Source organism: Taudactylus pleione, unplaced genomic scaffold, assembly GCF_031769625.1.
Source record: "Taudactylus pleione unplaced genomic scaffold, aTauple2 ptg000652l, whole genome shotgun sequence".
Classification (NCBI taxonomy): domain Eukaryota; kingdom Metazoa; phylum Chordata; class Amphibia; order Anura; family Myobatrachidae; genus Taudactylus; species Taudactylus pleione.
Window position 1 is genome coordinate 9,305,230 of NW_028285054.1, and position 23,286 is coordinate 9,328,515.

A 23,286-nucleotide genomic window follows, 5' to 3' on the forward strand; every position below is an offset into this window, starting at 1 on the left:
ACAGGCTGTGTTTGAAAAATGACAGTTGGGAGCTGATTGGCTGGCACCTTATCACTTTCTTATCACTTTTCACTCTGTCTCCTAATACTGCTTAGTAAATAGACCCCTATGTTAGAAAAGTGTTGAATGAGTACGGTATGAATGAGTGTTACCTGGTGCTGGTAGGTTTTGTTAGTGTAATAGTTTTACAGAAGAACTTCAACCAGGATCTATTAGCCCCAGGAACCCCACTCTCACCTCATCTTTGAACCAACACTCAGCTGTTGTTACTTTAGCCCCATTCATAGCCCTGCATTGTGTGGGATTAGATTTAAACTTGTTAAGCGAGGGAAGGGGATGTTCTGGCCGTGATACTGGTACAGTGAGTTGCTGTGGCAGGATGTGTATCTCCCAAACTGTGGGGGCTACCAGGCTTCAGACCCCTCCGGTTATGATAGCTGGGTTGGGGGTATTCTTGGCCTTTAAAGGGTTTCACTGGGAATAATACATCCTGATTCTCCCCCTCTACCGTTTACTTGTTTACCAATTTGGCAGCGTTGTCTAAGCCAGTGGTTCTCAAACTCGGTCCTCAGGACCCCACACAGGTCACGTTTTCCAGGTCTCCCAGCAGGTGCACAGGTGTAATCATTACTCACTGACACATTTTAATAGCTCCACAGGTGTAGCTAATTATTTCACTTGTTATTCAGTGAGGAGACATGGAAACCATCCCCTGTTTGGGGTCCTGAGGACCGAGTTTGAGAACCTGTGGTCTAAGCTGTATCCTGTTCATCTCAGGCTTAGTGGAGAGCAGCCAGGCTTAGAGACAGGATTTAGTGATCCCTATAAAGAAACAGAGGCCATTCACCCAGATATTAAATAGCTTAGGTGACGGAACTTGGAGGTGCAGCCATTTAGTTTTTTTCTTATCATGTAATTTGCTGCTCCCAAATGCATGCTGAATTGAATCCCCCCTACCATATAAGGCTTATTGTGGCAGATGTATGAAGCTCTGGAAAGTGATAAAGTGCAGAGTGATAACCGTCCAGCCAATCAGCTCCCAATTGTCATGTTAAAGGCTGTGTTTGAAAAATTACCGTTGGGAGCTGATTGGCTGGACGGTTATCACTCTGCACTTTATCACTTTCCAGAGCTTCATACATCTGCCCCATTGTGTGTCATTTAAACTTGGTTAATGGAAAATTTTAAAGTTTCTCAAAATTGAATTGAAAATAAGTATTTCCTCTTTTTGTGACTATAACCCTTTCACTGCTGTCATTGTGTTGTGCTGATCAGTGACACAGGCATACCTGTGCTGTGTACTTCCTCCATCATCCCCGTACAGCAGCAGCCAAGCCAGCCCTAATAGACAATACCCTTACGTGATCATTTAGGGGGAAATGTATCAAGCTTTGGAGAGAGATAAAGTGGAGAAGTTGCCCAAAGCTACCAATCCGCTTCTAAAGCTGCACACACACTTAATGATATCGCCGATGGAGCATATCGTTAAGTGTTTCCCCTGCACTGCCGGGCTCAATGTCGTTAATGATATCGTTCAGTGACTGCACCCTCCCTCATCCCCGTACTTGCAGAACCTGACGATATCGTCAGGTTAGCCTGCAAGTACGGGCGATGAAAGATGCGGTCAACGACCAGATATGACGGCATATCCACTGGGCGATATTGCGGACGATGAACAACAACAATATCGTTTTCGTTCAAATCGTCCAATATATCGTGGATATGCGGCTTTAGAAACTGATTGGTTGCTTTGGGTAACGCTGTATCTCTCTCTTAGGGCTTGATGCACCTCCCCTATGGTCTGTGACCATGACGCATCTGCCTGTGTAGTGTATAATGTACCATTCATGTCTCTCTCTTCCAGTTGACAAGCTGCAGTTTGAGCCTCCCCTCAGGAAGGAGACAGAAGCCAATGAAATGGTGAATGTTCTAATCCATTAGTGCACATCTTCATAACCAGAATATCAGTTTCTGTTGTTACAGATTTTCACAAGTGTTTTTTTTCCTACTTCTTGTTACTACAGCGTATTAATGATTGTCAGGAGAATATTTATATTGTGGGAAGTTTCTAGTTACAGTACTATCCATATTTTACTTTCCCTAATGTTCTGTTATATAAGGAGTCTAAAGACCATATCCAATTAGCCCCAAACACTGTCACATCAGGTCCCGAAAAAACCCCCCTGATAAGTGCCGTTGTCAGGCCGACTTCGGGGCTAATTGGATAGCCCCGAGCGAGCTAATTGGCCACGGTAATTTACCGCGGCTAAATGGATATGGCCCTAAATTGTAACTCTGTATATAAACTAAATGGCCAAAAGTACATGGACACCCCTTGTGTTTAGAGCGTTTGGCCATGTCAGTCACACCTACGCGGATAGGTGCATTAAATCCAGCGCTCAGCCATACAGTCTCCATAGTCACACATCTGATTGGTTGCTATGGGCAACACCACCAATTTTTTATTTTTAGAAGATTTAGTAAATTTTCCCCAAAATATCTAAGAGGAACAGGTCAGTTGCGAAGCATTGCTACACACAATAACACATCACACCGGCCTGATCTCAACTGTAACACTCACTGTCCAGTACAGAAGTACCTCTGGGTGCAACGTCGGCACAATAACTGATTGTTGTGCATAGCACACCGCCACTGGGCTCTGGAGGAGTGGAAATGCGCTCTCTGCAGTGACAAGATACGCTTTGCCATCTGGTAGTCTGACAACCGCCAGGAGAATGCATCCTTCCCGAATATACACTGCCAACTATAAAGTTCGGTGTAGAAGGATCTTGGAGCTCTTTTTCATGGCTTGGCCTGGACCTATTCGTTCCAATGAAGTGACATTTTAATGCTACAGCAGTTGTGTGGTTTGTGGTAACTGTTTGGAGAAGACAGTTACCTGTGTCGGCATGACCATGCCACCACACAAAAAGGAAGGGTCTTTAAAAGATGGCTTGCCGAGTTTGGTGTGGAAGACCGTGACCATCGTGCAGAGTCCTGGCTATAACCCCTATTGAACACCTCAGGGACTCTGCAGCGATGGCGGTGACTTCAACGACCTGGCATTATTGCTGGGTTGGGCTGCCAGTCTGAAAGGGCTCACACCCAGGATGGACGCGTGTACAAATCCCAGGTGCGACCCGCCAATTGCGATTTGAAAGGGGTATTAGTAATGCTTTGATGCCATCTGCTGGCACGATGTGGAACTATATTAGAGAATTTCTTCTCTCTAAAAAGAATTCACCTTCCTGTCAAAGTGCAGCCAGAGCCCCCTCTTGGAGTCTGTACTGGGAATCTTACCTTTAACTTTATCATCCACACTGCCTGCACCATCTCCTACTTAAATTAGTCTCCAGATGGTTTGTAGAGCCTGGGGTCACGGTCCTGGAGTATCACACACCCGTGCTCTCTGTTTTATTAATAGATAACAAATTAGTAACATTTGCAATATAGCAGCACTTATCAGGGTTATAAAATTAGGCATATTTTATACTGTGTCTACTAGGAAAGGCCTATCGGCAGTCCCTGAGCGATCTTTCAGATCACAGCCGGTCATTCCTGTCTATGGTTGTCTAAATAATATCGATCTTCTACTAGATTTATATTATTTTGCCGTGTATGCTGTTAGGGAATTAGGTAAAGATTGCTCATGCACAGTTAATTATGAAAGGCAGACGAATGTGCAGTGGAGGAAGGGGTCCTGGGGCCCCACAGCAACATCGTGAATTTGGATTGATTCTATTAATACATCATGTCTCCAGAATCCATCCAAAAATCGCAATGCATCGGGCATTAAACACAGACTTTTGGCAAATCTCTCCTGGCTGGTAGGGTATGCGTCGTGGGGCTCTCAAAATTCTAAAATATCACCATTGGACTTGCCGTAAACAAATCCCTATAATGTTGGGGGAAGGAATGTGTGTTTTTTTTCCTGTTTTACCCAACTGTTAATAGCCTTATACAAAGCTACATTACAGCTTCATGAATAGTTTAATCAGAAATTGGTTTGAAAAAGAATAAAAATTCCCAACAATTAAATGCAGATTTTTTATTTTTTTTGTCACTTTTCTGAATTATGATCATTTGTTGGTATGGATCTCTATTCATCGGTCCTTGTTGTGCAATCCCTGTCACACCATTGTCTGCAATGCTCTGCGGCAGCAATATTCTGTTCGCTGACATCTCTCTGGCCAGGTGACTGTATATATAAATTTTATGGATGCAATAATTAATGTGTTTTTTTTTTTTTTTTTGGACACATTTTTAGGGCAGCAGCCGGGACATTGAATTTTCTCATAACTGGAATCCGTTTTCCAATGGAGCAAACAATGAGTAAGGAAGTTACTGACTTTAGTACTGAAATAATAAATAAATATTTATATTTGTGAGTGTATATATGTTTGTGTAAAGCTCATTCTATGTTCTATTGTAGTTCTACAATGAAACGTGCTGTTCCCCCGCCGCTACCTCCCAAGGTAAGAGCATCACAGATTTGATGCTATATTATTGTGGGGCTGATTGTGAGATTCTCTCTGCACAGACGCAAACAGCGAGTTTCTGCAAACAGCACATGCGCAGTAGCGACTTTACACATTTTTGGGCACTTCCGTCTTTCTCTTGAGTCGGTCGCAACTTGGCCGGATCTGTCCTTTCCGTGAAATAGGGTGAGAACTGGGCGGTGACCAAGCCTCTATGGTTTTTAAAAAGAAATAACAATAAAAAAATTAACTAAAAAGTATTGATAAGGGCAGACGGGTAGCTGGAATAGTCGGCCACATTGCCACACCAGGCTTAATAGTCAGAACAGCATAGTGCTATGTTGAAAAGTATAAACACCATAGACTGCAAGTAAATAAACATACAAATAATAGGCAAATGACCACTTTGAATTATATTGGTAAACGGTTTGTTCCAGTGTAGAAGCTGCCCATGAAAATATATCTACACTCAGATACAATAACACTATTGCACTGGTCCTTGTCTAGGCAACCAGCTCTCCTACCATTAGTTTACTGACATCTAAATCACTACTCTCTCTGCACGTCAAACTGACGCTGCAATGCTCATTGGGGCAGATTCACTAAAGATTCTAAAAATGACAAGTGTTGGTGTTACTCATAGCAACCACTCAGATTCTGTCTATCATTTCTCTACTGCATCCTAGACAATGATTGACAGAATCTGTATGGTCAACACCTCCACTTGTCTTTTTTAGAAACTTTTGTAAATCTAAGCCCATTACCTGGGTAATTTCTGTGGGTTAAAAGCAGAAAGTATTAAAATTGAGATGTAATAGATTTTTTTTTAATAATGTTCTCCAAACATTCTCACCCATGCCGTTATGTCGGTGGCAGACAATCCGTAGCTGGCCTGTTAGCTACTTTGAAACTACAAGTTCCAGCATCCTTGCACGCCACCAAGAGCCACTGGTTACCAAACCTCTTCTATATTTCTACATTCGTTCTTGTCCATGTTGTGGGCAGGGCATGTGTTGGTCCGTTATAATGCGCAAGCTTGTCCGGCATGCAGAGCAGTAATGTCATTGACACTCCTCTTCCCCCAACAGGTCACCCTAAATCATGTTGCTTACTTTTACAGCCGATGAGAATGAACAGCTGCCCAGAGGAAAACATGGCTGACGACGAGAGATCCGAAACTATTAAGCACCAGCCGGATAACCGGGCTCCTCAGATCCACCGGAGGCAGAGCTCCCCAGGTTTTGGTCGTCACACAGCCCCCCCTCATAATGTCCTCACTAGCAGCATCAGCAACCCAGGATTGTCCAGCAGTAAATTCTATGAGATGGGTAAATAACACAAAGCAGAGGCAGGGAGGGTCGGAGCCTTCCCTGGCAAAAGGAAGGGGTTATCACTACATTACACGTCTGCCTGATAACGAGCACATCTGTATTTATATAAACCCATAACGAGTATGGCTTCATGCTTCCATCTCTTCGCCTCACTCTATTTCTGCAGTTCTCCTAGCTTCAGGTTCCAAGTGGTGGCTGGAGTAGGCCTGACCTGGGACCGACTGTGGCAACAAGTGGGGAGGACCTCTCACATCCAGACCATGGCGGATCGCATCAGTTTGTATTGTTTCAGGTCTTCAGCCATCAGTTGGTGGCAGGAGGGGTATATTTCCAGCCAGCAGGATAGTTTTTTTTTCAAATACGAAATGACTACTAGCACATTGGCATAATATCTTGTCATGTTTTCAAAAACCATTGGGTGGGGCATTGACTCAGAGGACTGCCACGTCAATGGTATTACCCATACGTTCCTTCTCCCTATGGAGAGACTTATTTACATCATTTGTAACTAGACGTGGAAGTGTGTACTCCAGTATATCCATCTGGCTTCCATTTATCTATGAGTAACCGAAATCCCAAAGGGATCAGGCTTTGCCACGTCATGATGTTTATGTGCACACACCAGTCGTTGGCCAATGCTCCATGTAGTAGTAATTTCCGATGAAGAAACTTTGTAATCTGCGTGTAGACCATTCTCTCACTGTTCATTCTCAGAGCTCTCCTTCCCTTAGTCACATTGCTCTCCATTGAATACACATTGCATGAGAGGGTCATAATGTAATTTGTACTATTTCATATGGTATCTTCTAACTTCAGCCGTCTTACACAAATGGTGCACCTCCATACATCTCCCTGCTTCCTGCTTTGTGGCTTTACTGCATCACAGTAGCTTCCAGCCTCACTTAGGTCCCTCACCCAGGAGTGGACTTTTGTGTAGGTGTACGCTGGCTCTGCGCACAGACCTAGTTTTGCTGCTTCACGCTCCGCAGACCGAGACTCTGTGTATTCGGTGTAACAGTAACGATTGTCACGGTTATCGGACATCGTTTCTAACTGGTCACGTTTTCTCCTTCTGAACACGGAAGGCCAACAGTCCTCATTGCTTCGCCTACCATCATTCCCATCTCTCAGTAGCTTGCATTTGCTTTACTCCTTGTTTCGCTGACCATTATCCATCTTATTTCAAAGGATATTCTACGTATGAGTGGAATATATTTGTCTCTTTCTCCTTCAGCAGGCAATGGAGAGGGACATATGAGACTGAACAGTCCTGTTAGAGAAGGCTCTAAGCCACAGCTGCCACAGAAGAAAGAGAAGAGGGATTTTCCAGTAAGCGAATACTTATTTCTCCAGCTAGTGGAAAACTTCTACCGATGAGCGTAGAATCATATGTGTGTCTGAAATAGGCATTTCCCTTGGTTTGTCCAGGATGACTTCAGAAATAGTGGGGCAAGCATTGCCTGTCTTCATGAATTAAAGATGATTTTTGTTTGGCGCAGCATTAAGTGACACATAACCTTGTTGTACCCTGCCAGGAGTTACAGTAAATGAACTCCCCACTTATGTGATACCTACCGCAACACACTGCTCAGCTTTTAGCTCAGTGTTGGAAACTTTAATTTCTATGCTTTTTTCCTATTTGCTAATATAACAGACAGATGTGTCCCCCAGTGGTTACAGTTTCCTTAATATTTACTGTCAAGATGTGGCTTTAAGGAGGTAGAAAATAAATGAGCCACTCAAAATAAAATAGAAGAAATAATAAAATCTAATCTAAAAGATGCACAAACAGATTTACCAACATTTACTATATAATGAACTCAAGTGATCCAGATGCATGAACTACAGTAGCTAAGAATTACAAATCTGTCCCTTTTAAATGTAGTACTACAGTTGAGTTGCAGTAAGGGGAATAGGACATTCTCAGATCAGTGAGTATGAAGTTCTCAGTCTGTATTTTTCTGTTCTAGAAACCTACAATAAATGGATTGCCACCCACACCCAAAGTCCTGGTGAGTAGTTCTTTCCCTATGTTTTATCATAAAGTATTTATCTATACGTCGTGGTTTGAAGAGGCATTTTTATCATATACAGATGTGCCCGCACACCATTTGGTCACTCACAGTGCACCAGAGACGCCAGGCCGCGACTTTAATAGCAAAGGAATATATTTTACACACGTACAAAAGTCGCAGATGGAACACGGAACTCTGCGTGAGAAAAAGTTGCTCACATCGAAACACATATTACACAGATTGACTCAGTCGCACACAGATGTGCAAATGTTGCACACCCACATGATCAGTGTACGCTAGAAATATAATTTGTCGTTCCCACTTGTTTTATTTCTTCGAACAAGACGCGCAATTTTGAGCGAAAAAAATGCTCGGAGCCTGAGACGGAGAGAAGAGCTATATGGCGTGACTGAAGCAATTTAAGAATTTAAGAATGGGCACATCTGTAGTTACTCCGTTACGGTGCCAGTGACTATTCCAACGATGTCCGGAACACATAGCGCACAAGCTTCATTCTGTAACTCTGCAATGTAATGATTTTCTGCATAATTATGTAACCCCCCACCTGCCAAGCTATACCCCCTGGGGGTACACAAGATTTGGGGCTACGTCTCTGCCGTCTTTACCTATTATCCCAGGATTTCTTTTGAGAGATGTGTACCTATATATGTGGCAGAGGTTGTGTTACATATTTAGGGACTATCCTATTTTTGTGAATTTTTTTTTATTTCGTTTTTATTTGTATTGTTTCTCTCAGACAAATATTTTTATAATCTTCCCCTTGAGAGTCGGCATAGGGAATATTTCTTCCATCTGGTTACCTCCTCATCCTCCTCCTCCTTGTCTCTTGTTTAGATGGGAGCCTGTTTTTCCAAAGTGTTTGACGGCTGTCCATTGAAGATCAATTGTGCCACATCCTGGATACACCCAGATACCAAAGGTATTAAGCAGATGTGATGGCGAAGCCTTATGTACATTGCATGTGCCCGTGGTCCTATACTGTGCAGTATGAAAAGTAACTGCATTTAAACTTCTGCAAAATAAAGGGATCCTTGATCCTTCCGAATTCCGCAGACTATATGACATTAAAGACTATATGACATTAAAAAAATAAAAATATATATATATTTTTAATATATGTTACGTAGTTTATAATACAAAAGAAACATGGGTCAGATTGCTGTTATAGATAATTTTTTAGTCAAGTATGGGAGCAGACTGAGCCAAATCAAATATGTGCTTAGTGTAGAATGCAGGTCTGAATTGCAATCTGCCTTCTGCGAGTGTTGTCACGAGGAGTCCTGGGGTATGTACTATGGGGTCCATGTAGTGTTTGCAGTAAATACAGCTAGAAAAGACTGGGGGTCTAAAATGTCCAGTGGGATTTAGAGTTGAGAGGGTGCGCGTACTAGTTAGACCCTAAATCGCAGTATAAATGTCACACTGGCCAGCATTTGTGTGCTTCATGCAAAAGCTGACGGTATTTTCTCTACCTGCACGACCTGATGCTTTGTACAAGTGCGAATTCCTACCAGCTCGCTGGATTTGATCACAAACTGTATAACTGAGCCCCAGGTGTATAACTGAGCCCCAGCCCCAGGCTATTATAGAAAAATACTGCAGGAAACCTAAAAGCAAGTGAAAGAGTAACATTTATAGGAATCAGTAATTCCTACCTCTAACCTACGTTCTGGTCCTAGCACCATCTGGTTGAATTCAGCTCAATTGTATACATCCAAAAAGTTAGGCTTAAATGGTTCTTCTAGGATTGGATGAATGAGCGAGAGAGCTTATATCCTAGCGTGCACCATGAGCAATGTGGATCTATTATATATTGAAAACCATTGTACACTTTCAGTGAGTTGTTCTCCGTTGCCTGTGACCTGTCCCCTGCCCTTAGCCGTGTGGACTCATTTGTACTAAGAGGGCATTGCAGTGGTTTTAATTTTTCACCTGGATTACACAGAAATATTGATCATTACTATGGATTCTGCAGAATAAACATCTGACGAATCCCGTCGCTGACGATCGGTCGGACCTTATATTTGGATGAGCTGCTCCACTGAATTACGGAGCGTAATAATGTTACAGTATGCAGCTTGTGGTTGAAGAGTAGCAGGGACATTACATGTTTGTAGTTAGCTGTTAGCACTTGTAGCTGTAATGTCTGACACAGACTGAATGTACAGTCTAATAACTGCAATGATTTTCCTCATCAGACCAGTATATCATCTTTGGCACGGAGGATGGAATCTACACCTTGAATCTGAATGAACTCCATGAAACCACAATGGAACAGGTAGCGCAGTAATTTAGACAAGCCTGCGGATACATCACCATATCCGGGTCCGTGATTATGGCATAACACCCCGTTATCTTTTTGTTTTACAGCTGTTTCCTCGGAAGTGCACGTGGCTGTACATAATTAATAATACCCTCATGTCCTTATCAGGTATGTTCTCCACTTAATATTGTTATGCCATGTGACTCCACAGTAAACTATTGCAATCACTTTTTGTCTATTAAAGTCTAAGCGGTATATTTACTAAAGTGAGAGTTTTTAGAAGTGGAGATGTTGCTCATAGCAACCAATCGGATTCTACTTATCATTTATCTAGTACCTCCTAGAAGATAATAGCTAGAATCCGATTGGTTGCTATGGGCAACAACTCAACTTCTAAAATTCCGCTCTTTAGTAAATATACCCCCTATTATTTATTATCTCTCTTTCGTCCTCGGCAGTTTACAAAGGTGCCCGTACAGTTTCTTATGTTGGCCAGATCTGCAGGCTCGGCATAAGTGCCTAATATTAGCGGTCGTTTTACACTGTTTACAATCAGTCCTAATCGACACGTGATTGGTCCCGACCAGTTTGTCATCATTTCTTACATTCTCTTTAAATTTGTGCTACAGCTAGTTATTATATATTCATCAATCGTTCTAATGTACAGTTTATTTTTATCAAGGTCTATAGTGTGATATCTGCCCTTTTGTACTACATAAGGTTATGTCGTGGGGCGCGGAGCTGCATGAGGCAGGAGCCAAACTGGGAATGTAGGGGTTATATTGTTACTGCGGGGGGCAGTGGTAGTATGCCAGGAATAAAGGATGCATTGGTTGGCAGATGGCATGACTCCAGCGGGATGTGACCTTTACACACTACAATGAAGACGGCAGAAGATAATAACAGCCATGAGAACCGTGTTCTATGGCTCCTCTCCTGCACTGCTAAAGGTCTGCTTCTCTCTACTTGGCAACGTGGAGGTCACCTTCTTGTGTGCTAGGCCGCACTTTTGTGCACAGCAATGTCTGCACGCAGCGCGGCTGTGCCAAAACCACCAGACTGCCAGGGCGTTCTGCCGGGACCAGGAAGCTATTGCTCAGGCACCTTTTGTAAGGGCTGTTTCCCAGATGATTTAACTCCTGGCTTCCCGCACTTGTGGGTAGATATTGGGCACCCTTTACACTTTAGTCTAACCATTGAGAGTATAATGGTAGATATTGGAGTAACGCAGATCGCGATCTTCGTTTGACTTTTATATGCATTGAGAGACATAAAATGTAGCTGTCTGTGTTTGATTATATATTGCATATACTGCATGTGTTTTAAAATGAACCTACAAGAGGATATTTCTGATCATATGTCTTCCTTATTTTTTTCTTCTTACGATCGTGAACCACACGCTGGCCCGATTTGCAGAAGGTAAATACACGTTATAGGGTTTGAACTTTTTATCAAGGGTATCTTTTTCAAATGGAACATATCTCATCGATTTTATTTTTTTTAATTTACAGGCAAAACTCTACAGCTGTATTCACACAATCTAATAGGTCTGTTTGAACAAGCCAAAAAGCTCGGGTTAGCAGCCCATATCCAAACACATCGCTTCCCAGATAGGATATTACCCAAGTAAGCAGACATCTGACATTTAGAAGTACAATGCACCTTTTAAATAACCAATGTTTTTCATTATTTTGACATCAGTTTAATAAGCATGTGGAAATGTTATTCCGCCTTAGGAGCATATTCAATTAGCCATGATAAGCCATTTTCGGTGAAAAGTTCTCCCAAGTGACGTCATTTCGCCAGGCAAAAACTTATCCCCGTATTCAGGTCCAAAGACTTTTCGCCTATGCGGACAGTCATTGGTATAAACCCGGCGAAAAAGATTCGCCTTTGAATAGGGGTCGAAAAAAAGTGCAGAATTGCGGTTTTGGGGTGCACACTTCAGAAAACCCCCCAGCACCTTTGGGACAGTCCCCTAAAGGTAAATTGCGTAAAAAAAAAAAAAAAAAATACTTGAGAACACCCCAAAAAAGTACTTTTTGTTTTGAGGGCGAAAAAGAACAAAGTTGCGGGACAAAGTTGAAAACTAGCGAAATAGACTCCAGGGGGGTCCCCAAGTGTGCCCCAGGTGTTTTTTGGATTGCAGGTGGTTGCAGCAGGTGGATTTTTTTACGTTTTATAAAACTTCACTTTAACAACTGTAAAATATGCTAGCACCCGTTTTCATGTACCCCAATTTTGCTGGGACTACTTCTTTTCACCAAAAAATAATGCTAAATGCTATTCTTCACCACTTATGCAAAGACGCTAAATAGCAGCTATTGAGATTATTTAAGTACCCCAAATACCTTCAGCAGGCCTATTCGGGGGTATCTATAGTGATCCCCAATGTCAGTGCAACTTTTGCGGGGTGTCAGGCTGATTTCCCCAACGCTGACAGCACTTTTCGCCTGTTTCAGTTTCGTCGGGTCCCGTTTTCGCGTCCTTTGGAATTGAATTGGGCAAAAAGCGGTTGCGCGCACGGAAAGACTTTTCTCCAAAAACACGCGATGTAGGCGGAAATTCCGGGAGGCAAAACTTAGCCGACTTTTCGCTGCAAATTGAGTATGCCCCTTTAATGGGATATTTTATTTTATAGTGATGATTATGGTATACTACCCTATAACTGAAAGCAAATAAAATATAACTGTTTATTGTTATTAATGGCGGCATCTTTTTATGATCTAAGTCAATGTACATCAGTAACAATTTATTGAAAGGCAATTAGAAACCTGCATAGTGAATACTGGATCACAGCAGAAGGACATTGTTGGGAGGGAACGATGCTTTAACAATGTTCCAATTTTTTCCCCCCAGAAAGTTTGCCCTCACTACAAAGATCCCAGACACAAAGGGCTGCCACAAGTGCTGTATCGGTGAGTAACACGCTTCCTGACACTGGAAAGTCGTACAAGTACATAGACTGGGCGGTGGAGAGACATATACTGTGCAACCTTTTGCTTACGATAAAAGGCAAAACATTGAACAGTTGCTCTTCATTTAATGGTGGTGAAGGGGCAGCAAACTGTTAAGTAATAAATTGCAATTTCCAGCTCCATTCACGTAACAGAAATAAGAAGCTCCTTCGTGAGACGATCTGTGCACAGTAAATAGGGGGACATTCATAAAAAAAAAACGTCCAGCGGTATTGTACATATCATCCAATCTGATGTTTGTTTTCATTTCCTAAATTCTGCTAGAGAAAAATGAGAAAATCGGATTGGTTGCTATGGGCGACGCCTCTTTCTATACAATTTACTTGTACAACAGTTTTCACAAATGTCCATCATATGTAACCCTTTAGTAACCCAACAGATATGTTTTACTTGGCTACACCAAATTGCCAAAGGCGATTGTATATCAGTTATTGCTCTCGATCCTGTGCTACTAATAAACGATACCAGCGGATGACCTATAATAATCTAGTTATGATATCAGATTGCTTGCTGGGTAGTATCAGATGCTTTGTAGCATTTGCACATTAATGGGGTCAATCCAGTTAGCCGTGAAGGGAACGAGTTTCCATTGCGTTAAAACGGCGGCAGCGGCACCTCATCTCGCACCCCATCTCGGCCTGCTCCGAGCTCGCATTTGCACAATTTTGCTCTGAGCCCTATGGGGCGAGATCATCGCAGACAATTGGATTGAGACCTTTGTTTGAAAATGACTCATTAAGGATATGTGCATCTAGCTGTCTGTAAACTGCACCGACTGCTCTTTTCTTACTGCTGTCTTTAATGGTAATCTCAGCTGGGCACTCGTTAATGCATGTTCTCATTTCTCTCCGTGCAGTAAGGAACCCATACACGGGACATAAGTATCTGTGCGGGGCACTGCCGTCTGGCATAGTGCTGTTGCAGTGGTATGAGCCCATGCAGAAGTTCATGTTAATACGGGTTTGTATTTTTACACTTCTCTTTGGTACCTGTGATTCTGCCATAAAGAACATATAGTAATGTCACATTTGTCTGCAGCCATGAAACAAGCATCTGTCTGCAATGTTATTTATACCTCCGCTAAGATGACTGTTATTATGTCTAGTATTTGATTCATAAGGGAATTATTTTAACCACGTCATTTATGTTTTATTTTTTTTTGCACCGCACAGAAAGATGTATCTAAATACTTTATTAGAAAGAGATTACAGTTTTCAGTTTTTGCTTAGTGACGTATGAACCTTACAGGGTGATCCGCATGTCCGTTGTCTCTTTACACTTAATTTTCTTGTCTTTCAGCACTTTGACTTCCCCCTTCCAAGTCCACTGAAAGTGTTTGAAATGCTGGTAATCCCAGAGCAGGAGTACCCCATGGTGTGTGTTGCCGTCAGTAAAGGCATGGACCCAAATCAAGTTGTACAGTTTGAAACCATTAACCTGAGCTCTGCCTCCTCCTGGTTTACAAAGATCGGTACTGGTAAGTAACATCAGCGTTTTATACCCTGTACTTACCTGACCACACACTACCTTCTCATTCTGTCTATGTAGCTACTTACTGATAACCTGCACATACTGTATAGCACCATTTTTTATTTGTCTCTACAGAGAGTCACCAGATCGAAGCTATACATGTAACTCAGCTGGAGAGAGACACAGTCCTGGTCTGCCTGGACCGTAAGTCTAAGATTGCGTCAGAGTACAGATGTGACTGTCATCAATGCCAGGTCTCCTAGTGGGAAATCTCACTATAGACATCATGCTTGTATTTGTGCTGGGGAGTGGGCGGATCCACTCTCGGGGGCTTATATTGGTCAAATTGGAAGCAGGATTGTGTTTCTGTGACTTTGTTGGCTGATTTCTTTGTTCTGATTTTTTTTTTTTTTTTGTCCAGATTACGTGAAAATAGTAAACCTTCAGGGAAAGCTTAAATCAAGCCGAAAACTGGCCTCGGAATTGAGCTTTAAGTTTCAGATTGAGTCTGTAGGTGAGTATGGACAGCGCCACGTGTCTCCTGTGGCTGTGCCAGTAGATTATTGTGCCCGCCGCACACCTGCCAGAGATGAAATCATATTGCCTTGTGTTGAGCTTCTTGGATTTTGTTTTCCCCAGTGTGTCTGCAGGACAGTGTGTTGGCGTTCTGGAAGCACGGCATGCAGGGGAAAAACTTTAAGTCCAATGAGGTGAGTCCATTTTCACTAGTCTTTTGCTGTCCAGCTCTGATAGGCTAGCATACCTGCTAGGTGTACATCTGGAGGTGTGACTTGACCCTTAATAGTAAATGCTAATCATAACCGTACGGAATTCACTGCGTCTGGGCAGTGTTATTACTAAGTAATAAAGGTACATAATAAAACCTGTAAATTACAATTAAATCCAGACACAAATGCAAAATGAAAGTAATAATTTCAGACTGCAGCAGCCACACTACTAATGGTCATAGTATAACTGGGAGGGATCAAGGCGCACTCAGCCAATCAGAAATGGCTGAGGATTGGGGTAAAGCCGAGAGCATTCAGGCTACTTCTCCTTTCCTACTGTTGTTTTATTCTATCTTATTGGGGTCAGTTACAGTCTCTTTAGGGTTTGGCCAGACCACTCCTGTCAGATGGCGTCTCTAACCATTGCATGGAGACAAACGAAACCATAACCTCTATGGAAGCAAGGGGGCTCTACTGAAAGTCCAGGACAAGTTTCACCATCACAGGTGTGAAATAGTGGAGCTCTTCCCCATCTCAAAATGATTTCTCTTGTGGCGAAGAGGTTATCCAACTCCCCAACTTTTACAGACTAAGGGGTAAATTTACTAAAGTGAGAGTTTTTAGAAGTGGATATGTTGCCCATAGCAACCAATCCGATTCTAGCGATTTTATTCTAGAAGGTGCTAGTTTAATGTTAAGTAGAATCTGATTGGTTGCTATGGGCAACATCTCCACCTCTAAATACTCTCAATTTAATAAATTTACCCCTAAGCCTCAAAACCTCAGGCTCCATGGTCTGTGTCCTCGTTAGGAGACTCTCCTGTCTATGAACTTTGTGAGACTGAAAATAGTTCTCTCGGCTCTTCAGAGGTGGACTATCGGGAATCTGTGCGAGCACAGGACCCATCCTGCGAGTGTGCAGAATGGGTCCTGCGTGATCGCACACAGCACCTTCTATGCCTCTGCCTGATTGACAGGCAGTGGTATTTAAGGGGCGGCCATCATTCCCGGAAACGGGGCATCGGCTCCGTTTTCCGGGAGTGGCAAGACCAGGGGCTGCGTCCACGGACGCAGTTCCTGGCCTCACAAGCCAGCCAGCCTGAGAAAGCCGAGGCTTACTCAGCTGGCCAGCGCCATCCACCATTGCGCTTGATGGGTCTGCATCGTAGGATGCAGGTTTCCTGACCTCGCAAGTGGCCAGGAGCCAGCCAGACTGAGCAAGCTTCAATAGTCGCTTTGGTAATCCAAAGCAGCATCTGCGGACGCTGCTCTCGGACCGCAGATGCATGCAGGTGGAGTCTATTGCCTACAGACACCTGCTGCTACATTTAAGCTGTTGTGCAATACCGCTCACATCTGAATCAAGCCCTTAGTCTGTTAACACACTTCTGTTTCAGCTAGATGATCTGGAAAACATGCACTGTTAGGGTTCCCATGAAAGGAATGTAGGGTTCCCATGAAAGGAATGTAGTCGCCACCCGGCGGTCGCGATGCCGACGCTTAGAATACTGGCGTCAGAATCCCGACTGCCAGCATCCTGATGGTAAGTATTAGGGTTAGTGGGAGGAGAGGGTAAGCATTAGGCTGCTTTAGGGTTAGGCTGCGGAGTGGGAGGGTTAGGCTGCGGAGTGGGAGGGTTAGGGTTAGGCTGCGGAGTGGGAGGGTTAGGCTGCGGAGAGGGAGGGTTAGGGTTAGGCTGCGGAGTGGGAGGGGTTAGGGTTAGGCTGCGGAGTGGGAGGGTTAGGGTTAAGCTGCGGAGTGGGAGGTTTAAGCTGCGGAGTGGGAGGGTTAGGGTTAGGCTGCGGAGTGGGAGGGTTAAGCTGCGGAGTGGAAGGGTTAGGGTTAGGCTGCGAAAGGTGGCTTAGGGAAGAGGGTTAGGGTACTTGCCTCCAGATGTCGGGATTCTGACCGCCGGTATTCCGTACCCAACCCCCATGAGAACCGTGTTTGATGAACACTGGTCTGTGAGAGAAAATGTAGACAGGGCACCGCTTACCCCAGCTAGTCCGTCCTTGGCTAGGTCTGTCTGGCTATCAGGCAGGCATATACAGTAGTTAGATCCTGTTCAGGCAACTGCCTATTACACAAGGGCCACAAAGCCTTCCTGGGCCTGGAGGCACGAGGCTTCAGCTGTGCAGCTATGGAAAGCCATTTCCATCTTTTAGTGGCCTTCATGTCCACACTGTAATTGGTTTGTCCCCATTAGTAATGCGATGTGAAGACTATGTACGCTTGGTGTGTCGTGGAGTGTACTGCTGACTAACAGTGGGGTTCTTTTAGTCCTGATCCTTGCTTTTGGGAAAGTGTCATGGTACAGCAACCCATCCCCATAAGGAAGTCTGGCTGCCAAAGTTTATCCAGAGATGATAAAGCTGTTTTTTTTTTAAATTTATAAATAAATCCTTTTCTGTGGCCCCTGGAGAACTCGGACCTGCCCTTCCCGGGATGTCTGTGGCTTATCTTCATGGTTCATCCCTTCAGATATGGGTTTGTTTTTTCCCCCCCTTAAGGTTTCTTGATGATATTTATGAGCTGGGCTCCCCTGTTGGTAGAGGGGTTAGGTGGAAGGATCTATCTCAGGGCAACCCTTGTCCTCCAATGTCTGTGGCGACCATTGTCCTTCAAGGTCTGTGGCGACCATTGTCCTTCAAGGTCTGTGGCGACCATTGTCCTTCAAGGTCTGTGGCGACCATTGTCCTTCAAGGTCTGTGGCGACCATTGTCCTTCAAGGTCTGTGGCGACCATTGTCCTTCAAGGTCTGTGGCGACCATTGTCCTTCAAGGTCTGTGGCGACCTTTGTACTTCAAGGTCTGTGGCGACCTTTGTCCTCCAAGGTCTGTGGCGACCTTTGTCCTCCAAGGACAAGGATATGTACAAGTAAAAATTATTTTTTTATTGTTACAAAATCTTGAATTTGTTTTATTTGTTAGAACTTGACAAAAAGGGTAAAAAATATACATGTACAGTATACAATAAACAGCTTCTTATAAGCACAGATTTTCCTACCTCAGTTTATCTATAAATGACATCACATGCCCTTTGTTGTAGGTTAAACCTTATCTGCTTTGTTTTAGGTTACACAAGAGATTTCTGATGAATCGAGAGTCTTCCGCCTATTAGGATCCGACAGGTACTTTTCAAACAGAAATGTGTTTATATGTAACACTGCAGCTTTACCACAAGGGGGTGCTGTTCCTTGCAAAAAGTGTTGCTGAATCCCAATTATGCAAGAGAATACTGCACTTGATGGTCTCTGAAGTCAGCATACTGTTCAAATAGGAGAGAGAAGACAGATTGAGTAATAATACTCACCACTTTTGTTTTAAGGAGGGGAATGAAAATTCCCCTTATTTAAGTGCCACTTGTACATATTCTTATTTAAGTTTAAAGAAATCAGTTTTGCTGGTTTTGTAATCAGCTAAGTTTTTAATGGTTCTCTCACAGAAATAAAATAATGCTGGGTACACATTGGCCGGTCAATCAATCGGCAATATATATCTGCTGGCCGTCGGCCAGTGTGTACAAACGATATGTCTGTGAACCACGTTGTTCACAGACATATCGCATTGGCTGTGTTGCACAGCCGATGGACAGCTATGTCAGCAGACCACCTGTACATACACAGCGGCAGCCGCGGGGAAAGGAGGGGGCGGCCCCACCTCCCTGCCAGCGGGACCTGCGGCTGCCGGATAGATGATGGCGGTTCAGTGTGTATGAACGACCGTCATCTAAAGATATATCAGATCACTCGATATACAGATATATCTTTCAGGTGTGTACCCACCTTAACAAAACCAGACAGACAGGTCTCAAGAGAACCAATATATACAGTGTGGGAAAGCAATGCAATCTAATTATCAGTATACATGAGTCACAAACCACTGCAAGGCGCTGATAAAGAATCCTATGCAGAAAACAGGCAAATAACCATAAAGTCTCAATTTGTCTACAAGTGTTCACCGTGTGGCGTCCAAAGGGCCTATTGCTGACAATCAGGGGTTGTCATAGTTTCAGCGCAACCCAAAACGAGACTGACACGAACGACCCCAAACCCTATGGTATCTGGGAACAGTTTTCCTACTAGTATATAAGCACCTCTCATGGTCAGCTGTATCATTAAGTAATGCATGCCATTTATGTATACAGCTTTTCTCAGGAGCTAGCCAAGTTCGTGCAATAATAACTTTAGCTTTAAAGACCCGGAGCCTTTAGGTTCAGCTGCTTCTTTTCAGCCACGGCTGCATTTTACTTCCAGGGCATTGTACTTCAAAGCCAGGCCTTCAGAAGCTTGCACAGTACTTGGTCATCCTAGTGGACAGACCCAGGAACACTCTCCTACATTTAGATGACAGGTCTACAATAACATTCTGCTTAAAAAGATAAGCACATAATGGAAAACATTGCTACTTTTTGTTCAGTAGGAACTGGTGATAACACCGAATGACCCATTGTTGGATTGTAGCCTCTCGGCTCACTAGGGACCTGTGATCATCACTGAGGCAGCCAGTTGTGAGCGGAAACTGCATGTAGTGGACAATATAGAGTCACTAAATAGGACGTTGGGTTTACCAGTGTCTGCAATTGTGCAGGAAAGATACCGCGCCATTCTGCAATAAAACAACACAATTGGGGCCTGATTCAGACCTGTTCGCAAGCGGGTCGATGGCCGGGCAGTGTGCACGTGCGGCGTGCGAGCCCCGGAGTGTGTGAGAAATTCACTCGCTCTGGGGCTCGCTACAAACGGGGTGGCTGTCGATGTTGATCGACAGCTCGCCCCGTTTTGTAGGCGGGTCGAAGGGGTGTCTTGAAAAATGGAGGCGTTCCCGAAGGAACGCCTGCTGTTTTGGGGCGGCCCTACTGACATCATGAGTGATGTCAGTAGTGAGCTTCCGGCTCAGAGACCCTACCACAAAGGTCTCGTCGCAAGCGCGATGGTAGGGATCATCGCGACCATCATCTGGCCACTCACTAAAGCTGTGAGTTGTCACCCACAGCTTAGAGAGCGGCCAGAAGGCTGGTCAAAAAAATAAAAAGACCCACATCCTTCAGACCTGCGATCTGCCTCCAGCAGCGAGCGGGCCTGAATCAGGGCCTTGGCTCTTGGTTGACAGTGATGTAAAACGCTGTCTCAGACGTCGTCCCAAAACATCCCGGTAATCTCAATTGGGTTCAAATCTGGGAAGTGATATTATCTTGACATGTACAGTATAACATCGGTCTCCAGCTCATCCAACCATTACGTGACCACACATTATGTGTGCCAGCTCACAATATGATGGAACCAGCAGAATCCTACACCATCGGTGTCATCCAACCATTGGGTGACCACACATGATCTGTGCCAGCTCACAATATTATGGAACCAGCAGAACCCTACACTGTTGGAATCGAGCACCTAGGGCTGTGCAGTTCTTTAGGTTGGTGCTGTCCGTGTGCCCATCTGTACCGAAACCTGCTCCTCCACTGCTTGGAAGCCCATGACTTGTGCTCTTTGCACTGCTGGATTTACAGGTGATGCAGTGATGCAGTGCCGGGTCTTACTTTGTGGCCTTCTTGTCTAACCATTGGTGATGGAATTGGCTGCTTGCCCCCACAACTGACCTGCGGTTGCTCACCTGTTTTGTCTTGCACTTCAAAGTAACTTGTATTGCAATTCTAAATATGTGCCGCTGCCTCTTGTTGGTGACGATTTCTTATCAGGGTTCCATGCTGACATCACTGTTGCTTGTGAATTTGAGCTATTTTGCCCACTGATGCACCTGCCAAACGCACCCCAACAATCATCGCTCTCTCACAGTCACCGAGTTCTCCTCTTCCAGCCACTGTTGCCACAATTAAAGAGCCGCAAGGCAGTCCAGCCACATTAATGCATATAAGTCATACCTGTGTGTAAGCACCCGGCTCTCAATATGTTTGGTGGCCCTCATTTACTCGGGTGATTCAGTTTTGTTTGACCACTACTCATTTATTAAGAAGGACACTGACTGTCATTTCACTAGGATTCAGTGACATTACTGAGGAATTCATGTGGTGACCCAATATCCATTTTCTAATGAGCAGTGACATCATCTGAGGCACTACATGCTACTCACGAAGTGCTTTGTGATGTCACTATTTCCTTGTGAGCTGATAGGCTGCATTCCTGTGACTGTTAATCAGCATAGAGAGTGGCTGCTCCCCTTCTATACACTGAGGATGATCGGTATAACCAGAAGCGTTATGCTCGCAGTTACAATGTCATGCTTCTCTCTTTGTCTGTTTACAGGGTGGTTGTCTTGGAGAGCAGGCCAACGTCAAACCCAACCGCTCACAGCAACCTGTACATCCTGGCCGGGCATGAAAACAGCTACTAGACACTCCGTGCTCCCAGTGTTAGTATGAGACACATGACATAGGAATATAAATTCCATCACAAACTGCTTCTTTTCGGGACTCCTACGTACAAGCTGGATTGCAGATCAACTTGTCCTTTGTTTTGTTATTGTATCTGTATTATTTGGTAGAATTCTTGTTTTAATTTTGTGCCGCTGGAAACAGCTAATCTCCTGTCACCACCGTGTGGTGTTTGGTTTTTATTTGGTTGCTTAATAAAAAGCTGTGACACACAGCCCCTCTATCTGTAGGTGGGGGTTGGGGGTAAAGGGTTATGAAAGCATTAAGGGGGGGGGGGGGGGAGTGTTGAAATGTTCACTCTTTTCTGTGCTAAAATCAGGATTTTCTATTAGACACAACTGTATCTCACCGCAGTGCCATTTACTTGAAGATAAGTAGATCTGACGTCTCTGGATATACGCTTCAAATAGCCCTTTTGAAATTCTACTCGTACAACTCCATAAGCTAGAACACACTGGGGGGAGATGTGCTAAGCCTTGGACAGAGAGAAAGCACCAACCAATCAGCTCTTAAGTGTCATTTTTCAAACACACAGCCTGTAAAATGACAGGAGCTGATTGGTTGGTACTTGATCTGTCTCTACTTTTTCTCTCTCCAAGGCTTAGCACTTCTCTCCCTCTATTTGTTACTCATGAACGGCTTAAGAAACCCAGTTTTACCTGTGCTGTCTAAGGATACATCTTGGAAATCAGGTATTTGCTCAATTTTTCTACAAAAAATAAAAAAAACGCAAATTACTTTGGAGCTTAAGGGAAATAAAGACCTGACATTTTTTGTGTGTAGTTAAAACGTTAGGTCGCCCAATCACCAAACACGCTTGCATTGAGCCGCCTTTATGTGCTGGTCACAGACCTGCCGATTTGGATGACCGTTGCACACATTTGTAAGGGAGACAGCCTGAATCCAAGCCACGCCCACAGTCTGCAGAAGCCACACCCCCAACTCAGTCCTCACCCCCTCCAAATATTAGGACTGACCTGGTAAAGTTGGAGTTATAAAGATATATTATAGTAGTAGGGTGAAATCTGTGCTATTATGACAGGGAGTGATATAAAAATTGTATTATAAATCCTTAGGGCTGCCACAGATCAGAGTGACCCCTTCCATGGTCACCAGAATAAGTCATTGGTATGTGGATATGATCTTATAGGGCGCACCTAATGGAGCTGTATATGTTAAAATCTAGGGTCAATGCTGTCAACAGATGTCCTATCGTATACTACTATGCGTGTCTTTATATATATATATATATGAGTAGATGGATATAATATATACAGATGAAAGTAGCGTTTATTAAAACATGATATAGCAATTCAGTCCAAATAAAATATAACATATAGCAATGAGTATATACAATGTGCATCAAGGTTAATGGCAGCACAAATTGGTACCATAAATTAAAAATTAATCCATAAAGTCACACAGTGGCTATAGTTTAAGACCAGAGTATTTCAAAATCACTGCTTAACAGATGGATTAAGAGACCTGTAGTTTCTGAGCAGTCTTCTCAAGGTTATCTTTGTACAAAACAGGAAAATAACATCCGGCACTATTTATCAAGTATTATGTCCACTTTTTTCTTCCCTTGGGCAATATTCCCAATGCCGTC

General features: G+C 43.7%; 1 protein-coding gene across 3 annotated transcripts in view; it reads left to right on the forward strand.

Annotated features, from left to right (window-relative positions):
- MAP4K5 (mitogen-activated protein kinase kinase kinase kinase 5) overlaps nt 1-21,942 on the forward strand; it is a 102,440-nt gene extending 80,498 nt beyond the window's left edge. The window contains exons 14-32 of one of the 3 annotated variants that reach the window (XM_088455347.1): nt 1,865-1,920; nt 4,268-4,332; nt 4,433-4,475; nt 5,599-5,806; nt 7,047-7,138; nt 7,780-7,821; nt 8,680-8,764; nt 10,044-10,123; nt 10,216-10,276; nt 11,525-11,527; nt 11,620-11,734; nt 12,968-13,026; nt 13,943-14,046; nt 14,386-14,563; nt 14,692-14,760; nt 14,978-15,070; nt 15,196-15,266; nt 18,359-18,414; nt 21,550-21,942. In XM_088455347.1, the coding sequence (XP_088311473.1) occupies nt 1,865-1,920; nt 4,268-4,332; nt 4,433-4,475; nt 5,599-5,806; nt 7,047-7,138; nt 7,780-7,821; nt 8,680-8,764; nt 10,044-10,123; nt 10,216-10,276; nt 11,525-11,527; nt 11,620-11,734; nt 12,968-13,026; nt 13,943-14,046; nt 14,386-14,563; nt 14,692-14,760; nt 14,978-15,070; nt 15,196-15,266; nt 18,359-18,414; nt 21,550-21,637 (1,568 nt within the window). In that variant the 3' untranslated portion in view covers nt 21,638-21,942. Of the gene's footprint in view, nt 1-1,864; nt 1,921-4,267; nt 4,333-4,432; nt 4,476-5,598; nt 5,807-7,043; nt 7,139-7,779; nt 7,822-8,679; nt 8,765-10,043; nt 10,124-10,215; nt 10,277-11,524; nt 11,528-11,619; nt 11,735-12,967; nt 13,027-13,942; nt 14,047-14,385; nt 14,564-14,691; nt 14,761-14,977; nt 15,071-15,195; nt 15,267-18,358; nt 18,415-21,549 lie in introns of all 3 variants that reach the window. The other 2 variants (XM_088455346.1, XM_088455348.1) reach the window with 2 other exon arrangements.
- The last annotated feature ends 1,344 nt before the right edge of the window (nt 21,943-23,286 follow it).